The 9,677-nt window shown below is 48.7% G+C and overlaps 1 protein-coding gene across 1 annotated transcript in view; it reads left to right on the forward strand.

Annotated features, from left to right (window-relative positions):
• NOL6 (nucleolar protein 6) overlaps positions 1-8,635 on the forward strand; it is a 33,834-nt gene extending 25,199 nt beyond the window's left edge. The window contains exons 24-25 of the mRNA XM_035889868.1: positions 6,966-7,067; positions 8,298-8,635. Of these exons, the coding sequence (XP_035745761.1) occupies positions 6,966-7,067; positions 8,298-8,447 (252 nt within the window). The 3' untranslated portion in view covers positions 8,448-8,635. The remainder of the gene's footprint in view (positions 1-6,965; positions 7,068-8,297) is intronic.
• The last annotated feature ends 1,042 nt before the right edge of the window (positions 8,636-9,677 follow it).

Below are 9,677 nucleotides of genomic sequence, written 5' to 3' on the forward strand. Positions count from 1 at the left end.
CTCTTTCCTGGCATCTGGATCTGAGGAGGAATATCAAGACTGGCCCCTCTCTTCTGTTCCTTGTATGATGAGGATTTGACCTGCTACCATGAAACCTCAAGCAAGAGGCATAGATCTGAGTAGGAAATAGTTTCTTAAGCCTGAAATCCCTTTCCATACCATGCTGGAAGGGGGAGGTTAGGGTTGAATGGAGCCTTTCAGCAGCTCTGGAGGTGCCTGTGTGCATGGGGCTAGAGCATCTGTGTCTCTGGAGGGATTGGGGCTAAGCGACTCTCATGGAGACTTGGCAGGAGGCTGACTTCGTGCTCAAAGAGGAACTGGAGACTGTTGGACGAGCCGATGGGGAGAGTAGGCTCCCTGGGGAGGCTGTTAACAGACTTGCAGCAAATCACACTGTATGCTGAGGCACTCCATCAGGAAACTCATTGGAGTGTGTTGCAGTTTGTAGGACTTGTACTTCTAGTCAACTTGGTGTTAGCAAATGACTCCAGAAGTGAAAGGTGCAGAAGAAACTTCCCTGGAAAGCAGTTTTCATTATCCTTTAAGCAATTATGATTTAACTGATCCAGTCAATTATGACATCCAAACATGATTTTTACTGTTTTGTTTTCTCTAATACAGGGAATAATCATAGAATGTTTTGGGTTGGAAGGGACCCCCAGAGGTCATCTAGTCCAACCCCCCTGCAGGAGCAGGGACACCGCTAACCAGATCAGGCTGCTCAGAGCCCCATCCAACCTGGCCTCGAATGCTTCCAGGGATGGGGCCTCCACCACCTCTCTGGGCAACCTGTTCCAGTGTTTCACCACCCTCATTGTAAAGAATTTCTTCCTTATATCTAGTCTAAACCTACCCTGGTTTAGTTTAAAAACATTATCCCTTGTCCTATCACAGCTGGCCCTACTAAAAAGATTTTCCCCGTCTTTCCTATAGGCCCCCTTTAGGTACTGAAAGGCCGCAATCAGGTCTCCCCACAGCCTTCTCTTCTCCAGGTTGAACAAACCCGACACCCTCAGCCTGTCCTCATAGGAGAGGTGCTCCTATAATAGACTCAGAATAGGGTTTGATTGGGTTACAAATTACAGCTGGTCCTAAATCCAATATACTGACATCCCAATGAAGAAACATGGATATGAGCAAAGGTCACATTGCTTTGTTGGAAGCAATGTTGTGTTCTCTTGGTATCTCCCATTCTTTGACCCAAGGGTGCTCGGGAGGAACAGAGCAGGAACTAGTCACAGGTTTCTCTGAAGAGCGAACTATGGGGTGGAGAGACTGAGATCTGCCTCGGCAGCCCTGGTGGGGGGCTTTTCTTCCTCTTGAAGGCTCTGAGATGGGTATGGCTGTGTTCTCTTGTGGCTGTTGTATTGGAGTTCACTTGGCTCTTGTAGCTTCCAGATCAGTAGCAGGCAGACCTGAAGGGGCTGATGAGTATCTTTCTGGGCAAACAGGTGTTTCTTCTGGAAAAATGAAAGGGGTGACACTGCATGTGCTCTACAGTAACTCAGCTGTGTCCACCTGTGTTGGAGGGCCTCAAAAGCTGACTTTTCACTGCAGGGTCACCGGCAAGCAGGTAATTCATACTGTCAGTCAAAACTACCCCACCAGAAATCCAGCTTCATGTCTCAATGTACCAATGTTGTTCCTTGAAGGCAAGACCTTTGCATCGGCTTTGTGCTTTGATCTGGCTTTGATTGGTAGCCTCTCCGGCACCTTTGCATTTCTCCTTCCCTGGCTTTTGCTTCTCAAAGCAGTGTTCAGCTCATCTTCGTCCTGAAGGCTGGGAGCCCCGGGTGTGATCCAAACACAGCAAGAAGATGGTGCCGGAAAGGAGTGGTGCGGTGACAGCAGTGAATCCCTATGAGAGATTTTGGATGAGAAGGCACTTGGATGCGGAACTGGCTGGCTTTGACTCAGAGTAATTTGCTATCCCTTAATAGCACAAACCACAGAATTGAGCAACAGGGTTGTAGCCAAGGCTGACAGTGCAGCCATGGTGGGTTTATAGCAACGAAGGGAGACATCTGCCACACAGCGATGCTGTGGGATTTTCTTCTCATCTACGGGCAGAAAAGAAACATCTGCCCTTTTCTGAGCTTGCCATGTGAAAAAGGGATTTAAATGCTCAGGCATATTGATTGAGTTTAAAGGGGCGGGGAGTAGCATTTTCCCCACTGTCCCAGTAACCAGGAGACCCACTTTTCTCCTGTCCAACCTTTTTGCTCCTGAGAGGTCCCTGTTCTTCTCAAATCAAAGGGAAGACTGCTCTGGCGCCGAAGGATTGCTGTGTGCCTTCCCCAAGGAGCCTAATCAGAGGAGAAAATGAAAGGAGGGGAAGTGTTGAGTCCTGACAGCTTTAATTTTTCCTGCTCCAAGAAGATGTGCTGCAGGAGCTGGTCTGATTGAGTTGCTGTGGTGTCTGGGAGGCTCTGTGTAGAGATGAAAGGCTGGTCATGGGATTCAGACAGCAAATTCTTCAATTCCAGGACAGATCTGATTAAAAAGGCCTGTTCTGGGGGTCTGTCCAGATGAGAAGGCTTTGCAGACAGATGCTTTTGAGGGAGAGCAGGTGCCAGATGTCATGCAGAGAGGGCTTCCCTGGAGCTTCAGCCCATCACCAGCCTCCTCTGCACCTATGATCTTGAGCACCTCAGTGAGCAAACCCTGGGTCTGGTCTGGCAGGGATTCTCTAGCAAGGCTAGATTAAGTTTAAGTGTCTCAAATGAGGCTCATGTCTATCAGAGAGCTCATGGCAGAGGAGCTGCCCACCTTGTACATGGGAGATCTTTCCTGTGCAGATGAGCAGGAAAGTGTTTCCTGCTCTACTGTAAATATCTTTCTCTCTAAAGCAATGCTTTGCATTTCTTGCACCTTTGAACAAGACCCATCTGGAAGACTACAGCTCTTCCTTCCTCCCACGTTGTAGGAATGTGTATCTTGCTACTGCATGTTAGGAAGAAATTAATGATATTAAAAGTTCTCTGTCTCTTACAATATATAAGCTGTGGTTGTGGGAGGAAGCTGGAACTGGTGAAATAGTTTCAGGTCGGACTGCTCCCTTCCTGTTTTGACTTACAGGCCTCACTCCTCCTGTGGGGCCTTCTAGACAGGCAGAGATGAACTGAAAAAGCTCCATGGGCTCTTGCAGGAAACCTTCATGTCTGGATCTGTTCCCTCAGAGGGGCACTGGTGGCAGGAAATTCCCTGCTCTTACAGCTTCAGCGCAGCTACATGACCTTTAGTGGAGTTCCCAGGGTTGTGTGTGGATGCACACGTGTGTGCATAAGCACTCAGACGTGTGTGTGTGCATTGAGGCGTCAGCCCCTTGTGGTCCTTGGGTGAGCTCAGAAGGTACTGTGGCTACATATCTCCTATGTTGGTAATGCCTTCTAGAAGTCTGCCTTGGATTCATCCCATAGAAAGCAACTGAAGGCTTTCATCTCAGATGGTTTGGTGGATTGGAGGACAAGGCGTGTTTGCTAATGCAGCCAGGAGAACACGGGTGGCCTTTTTCCTTATCTTGCTGCTTTGCCACTGCCCCAAACCCCCAGGACAAGGCTGCGCATGTGGCTCTGATGAGGCACTTGGAGATGGAAAAGTTTCAATAATTTGAAATACCTTTTATGAGGGGAATCCCAAACCTAACACCCAGGGTTTTTTTCTCTTTTAAAACCTCTCTAGCACAGAAGTAACCCCAGCCTGGTTTTCTCAACAGTGCTCCGCTCGGTTTGGGCGTGGGGGAAGGCTCTGTCTGTATCACATAACCTGTGAGCGTCAGGGCAGGTCGCAGTAGGATGACAAGGACCTTAAAGTGTTAACCACAAATGTAGTCATTTGTTGGAAGTAAGTAGCTTTAACAGGGTTTTATATTGGTAGATCGCTTGCTGAGAGCACTTATAATGTTCTAAGCACTGAGCAAATGTTGATGGATGCATTTGCCACTTGAACTGCTCTTGCGCCAGGAAAAGCTGCTAGGCGCGTTTTGGGTGCAGAGACCTCCCCAAATAGCTCCTCTTTTTCCAGCAGCTGTGATGCAATCAGCCTGATCTCTGGTTGTAAGCAGGAGCAGTGAAAAAGTGGGTGGATAAATGGTTAGATCAAAAAAACCCACCCCTAAACAACAGCTATGGTTGCTTAACTAGCAATAAGTGCTTACCTCATTGCAAAATCCGTGCTTCAGCCTGAGCTGCTTAATCCGGTAATCCCATTTTAGATCAGGGTATTGTTTTACTTACCACCTTTTTCCACCCTTTCATTCAAACAACCCAGATGGCTCCTTACAGACCATGAGCTAATCTTCTTCCCGGTGCCGTGTACCCCTTCCCCAGACTACAGGGCTCCTCTGAATCACAGCCCCAAGCTTGCAGGTCATGGAAACCACCTGTAGGTTGTGCTGATGGTAGGGATCCTCCTGAGTGGGGAGAGCTTTCCCTGGGCCTTTAAAGCAGAATTGCAACCAAAGACAACAGCAGCTCGAGAGGGGAGTAGGGGTTCAAATGTGCTCCCCGCCTTTTCTCTTAAACTTTCCCTTGAGGAAGGTGTTTGCAGGCTTAGGCAAGCCCAGTGGCGCTGGGCATGGAGCATGGGATGTGGAAAGGGAGGTGAACTCTGTTTACTTTTACTCCCCAAGCCTCTGTACAAACAGAAGTGCGGTGACTAATACTCCAGACCCTTTTGATGCTGCACTTTCCCAAGAGTTAAATGTGCATCTCTGCAGCTCGGTGGAGCAGGCCCAAGTGCTGTCATGTGGACGACGCTGGGAGCAGCGCAAGTGCAGAAGCTTGCCCTTTGCTGTGATTTTGAACTGGATGCCATCCTTTTAACATCTGCCCTCTGCTCTCTGCTGTCTGGATAAACGGTGCTGGGTATCAGGCCGAGCAGTGGCTTTATTGGGAAATGAGCTGAGCCTGGGAGGGCTCCTTTCCTGCAAATGCTCCTGGCTTCTGTCCAGCAAGACATGCCTGTAAAAAATACCTTTCTCATAGGGAGCATTGTGTGGTACTCGAGACCTCACCCTGTAGAGTAGTGGGGCTTTTTCTGGTTCTCACATGCTCTGCTCCCCTCTGGTTCAGAAAGCTGCACCTTGGCAGTCAGCATGCCCTGAGCTTTCTTGCCCTTCATTGAGCTTTCCTTCCCTCCTGCTGTTTGCCTTTTGGCAAAAGGAGGAGTCTTCCCTGTCAACTGGCCTCTGAGTGTAACCCGTCGCTCTCAGCTGAGAAATGCCAGGGTGGATTGCCTCTTTCTCAATGTATTTTTAGACAGTGTTTTTTCTAGCCAGTTTGGCAAGATAATGCCGTGACCACCCTTGCCCTCGTGAAGCTACCATGAAGTGGGATGAACTGGCAGGTCTCAGGCTCTTCCCAGCTTGATGGCCTAATCATGTTGCCCTCTCTTCGTAATACTTTGAGTCTGAACTCATAAATCTGGCTCTGAAGGCTGCAGACAACACCACCCCTCCCTGCTTATCAGGCCATTACTCTTAAAATGCCACCCCATCTCTTGGGATCACTGGTAACAGCAATCCAATCTACATTTTTTTCCTCCTACTGCAATCCTGGTATGTCCATACAAGACCCCTTCCAAGCTTGCCTTTAATGTTGGGGTTTTTTTTTTTTCATGTACATCCTCATTGTAATCTCATGACACAATGATGCCAGCAGAGACCTCTCTTTGTAAGAATGTGGCTGAGTTGCAGCTAGGGAAACTAAGGGGATGGAGGAGAAGGGTGAAGAGGGAGCAGAGGGTCTGTATACCTTGCAGTAGGTTGCTCCAAAGCTGGGGAGGCCATGTGCAGAAACCTGCCTTGTACTGATGCTGGGGGCTGTTTGATCTGCCTGGTAAACGTGTGCTGTTCCCTGACGTTAATCTCCACCAAGATGAACCGGTGTCAGGGAGCAGCTTCTTGGCTGTTTTGGTCAGCTGCACTCAGGATGCATATCTCCAGCGTGTTGGGTGCTGAGCTGTAGGGCCAGACTTTTGGGTTCAAAAACTTGCTTCACACAGCATTGTTTACTTCTGCTGCAATGCTCATCCCTTGCCATCTTGCAGTGCTGGGAATCCAGCTTGCGTGGGCTTGGGGGAAACCAGACTGTAAACTTTAGTCATCTCATTATGCAAGATCTCTTTTTGAGTTCTCCTGCCCAACACTACCAAAGGAGCTACTCACTGACACAGCTGCTGAAATACGGGGGCAAGGAGAGCAGAATTCCTGCAGTGCCTGCATTGAGCATTCCATCGCTTTGCACCTCACAGAACTTTGCATTACTTAAAATTTCTGCTGTTATGTTTCATTTTGGGACACTGTGTACTGACAGCACACGTGGTGTTTGTGCTGGGCTAAGAAGGAGCTTTGACACCTTTATTGCACAGATTGCAGGGCTCTTGATGCTGGCCTCTAGTGCAAGATCCTTGACTGGGGCTGGTCTTTGCTGCCATGTAGTGAAATGTATTGTAGTGAAATGTATTGTGTCAGGATTGCCTGCTGAGGAGGGCCTGCCTCTTGCCACTTGATGCACTGTGAAATCTTGGACACGGCTGTTGGACACTAGGATAGGACAGCTTGGTAGTGCCAGATCCAGCTGATGGGGGGCCATGGTGAGGAACACTCAGTGGGTTGTCATCTAAGAGGTCCAATGTCCTAAAGCTGGATGCTGATTTCTTGGTGCTCTTGCAGGCCTGTGGGAGGTGGTGGATCATGTTTCTACTCTCTGGGACAGCAAGGGGTAGTCAGCAATGAGGTCTGCATGCAAAACTTGGAGGTAGTGCACTGTATCCATCAGGGCTGGGGGAAAAGAGGCAGCAGGAGGCACCTAGGACTTGTCCATGGGCTGCCAGTTGCTTTCCTTGTTGGGAATCCACTAGGAGAGCTGCTGTTTTGGTCCTGGCTCTTGCAGAGCTACTGTGTGTCCCTGTGTAAGGAGACTGAATCAGGGATGTCTGGCACAACCTGTTTGTTTTCTACCCAGGACGCCTTCAGTGATCTCGCCTTGTTCTTCTACGACAAGCATGGTGGGGAAGTGATTGCAGTTTTGTGGAAACCTTTGAGCTTTCAGCCTCAGCCTTTTAAGGTGAGTTCTTGACTGTACTTAAAGCTTCATGTTACCTTTATGCCCTGAAAGTTCAGAGGGGTTTTATTCTACATTGTAATTGCTTTGTCTAACTCTGATCAGCCCCAAAGCCCTTTGAGAAATGGAGCTTATACTTCTGTCCCTTCTTAGAAAAGGGTGAAATCAAGACAGGGCTGTGGCCACAGTGCCCCCAGTCATCAGCAGAGCTGAGAAGGGAACATGTGTCCCTGGACACTTGATTATGGGTCAGAACAGAGCTCTGTCCCTGAGGTGCTCTTCTCTGGTCCCCTCCTGAGAGGTGGGTGATGCCTCGTTTGCCAGACATTTGGTGTGTGCAGCAGGCTGTGCTGTTCTTGTGGCTTTGGGTGTCTTATCCAGATATACCCAACCTGCAAGAAGCTGGGATGGCAAGCCTAAGTTCATAGTGCCCGAGTCCTGTTGATGTACAGAGGTATTTTCCAGCTACATTGTGTGGGTTGGCAAACTCCAGAAGGTGGTTAAGCTAGGTGTGAGGCACGCTGGAGTGATTCATGCTGCTTTCTATGAAGGAAAGACGCAAAGAAACCAGTGAGTCATGGCTCAGAGTTGGCAGCCCAGGCTCTTCTGCTGTCAGTCTCTGGGTGATTTATCACCCCTCTCTTCATGGCCAGAGGGCATTGGCCATTCAGTCTAGCTGCAGTTGTGAAACCCAGTTATTCACAGTGGTGAAATGAGAGGATGAGGTGCTTGCATCTGAGCTGAGCGTGGTTTGATAAAACACGAGGGTTTTTTTTTACTGGTGGAGCCAAGGATCTCTTCCCACTCAAGTCTTGACACCCAACAACAGAGCAGAGCAGAGCCCAGGCAGCTCTTACTCAGGGTCTTGGTGTGGTCACTTTTGCATACCCTGTCTGCTCTGCTTACACAAGCTCCGCCATGCACCTGCACACTCTTCCCATCTCCGCCATGCCCCTGGCCATTGCTTCTCTTCCTTCCTTGTGGTCTTTGGACTGTGGCTCCAGGGTAAACCCTAAAAGGGGCTGGAAGCGCCACTCTTGCAGTTTTTTAGCCCTAATAATGAGCAATGATGGTGTTGAGAAGTGAAGCTTAGAAAACTGGGTGTAGTGGTGCGGCAGGGGTTGGATATGATGAGGCGGGAGAACAATTTACTTCTACGTGGGCCTTGTAGAGGTTGCAGAGCAGCTCTGAGCAGGTGCTCGCATTTGTACAATGTTTGTGTGTGTCCTGCAGGTCTCCAACATGAAAGGAAGGATGGTGACAACTCTGAACAACGAGCTGGTCTGTGTTCCCAATGTGGAGGCAATTCTGGAGGACTTTGAGGTTTTGGGAGAAGGCCTGGTCAAAAGCGTGGAAGCTCGTACAGAGAAATGGACTATCTGAGGCCACTGCGAGGTGCCAGAGAGACCCATCGTGAAGCAGAGTTTGTTCACTCTGGGACTGTTCCTTTTTATAAATCAGTCCTAGGAAAGGCTTTAAGCTTTTTAAATCCCAGAACTGTGTGTTTTACTGTATTTATCTTTATATGCCTTGTCCAGAAAAGTGATGGGACCTGTTACTGTTTTCAAGAAGACAAATGCCTTTTTATTTTGAAGAAAATATAAAGATGGGATAAAGTTTTTCAAAGTGTTCCTGTTCATTGTAGGAAACAAAGCTGTGTTCATATGAAAATGTCAAGGCCTGAAAATTCTGACTGAGGTGTGCATTGGGAAGGCAGTTTCCTAGGTCAATAGAGAGTTCATAGCAGCTGCTGTTATTCTCGTGGTCAGCAAAACCAAAGAAACACTGAGCCATTCAAAAATGAGCAAGCTATTCCCCTCTACTCAGCCCCAGTGAGACACATCTGGTATGCTGTGTCCAGTGCTGGGCTCCCCAGTAAAAGAAACACATGGACACACTGGAGCAGGTCCAGTGAAGGGCAAGGAAGATACTAAAAGCGTTGAAGCCTCTGTCATATGAGGAGAGGCTGCAGGAGCTGAGGTGGTTCAGCCTGGAGAAGAAAAGGCTCGGGGGGATCTTACTGATGTATATAAATACCCACTGGGGAGCAGAGAAGACGGAGCCAGTCTCTTCTCAGTGGTGCCCGATGAGGGGATGAGAGATGTAAATTGAAATGCAGGAAATTCTACTAAAACCACTTTTTTTAGCATGAGGTGGTTGAACACAGGTTCATCCTGGTTGAACGGGTTGTCTGGGGAGGTGTCGGAGTCTCCACCCATGTTGATATTCAAAACCCAACTGGACATGGTCCTGGGCAGCCTGCTGTGGGTGACTCAAATCTGAGCAGGGGTGTTGGATTATTTCTCTTGTGTGAAATGATCGTGGGGACTCCTGATGGGGAAAGAGAGAGAAAGAAGAGGGAGCGAATGCGCTAGCCCCATCCCTCTTTTGATGGAGGCAGCATGCATGTTCCAACAGCAAAGTGTGGGTGAGTCACATACAGAGTAAATAAAACAGGCTTGGTGACAGCAGATACTGCAGAAGCAAAAAGCAGATCCAGCTTGGAAAAGCAAGTGGATGTTCAGGCAGTTTGATAACTGTAGACAGTTGTCGCTTTGTAAGGAGCATTTCGGATGGGATGTTAAATCTGTTGCTTCAAGACCTACTTAGCCC

Source organism: Egretta garzetta, unplaced genomic scaffold, assembly GCF_000687185.1.
Source record: "Egretta garzetta isolate BGI_Z169 unplaced genomic scaffold, ASM68718v1 scaffold702, whole genome shotgun sequence".
Classification (NCBI taxonomy): Eukaryota; Metazoa; Chordata; class Aves; order Pelecaniformes; family Ardeidae; genus Egretta; species Egretta garzetta.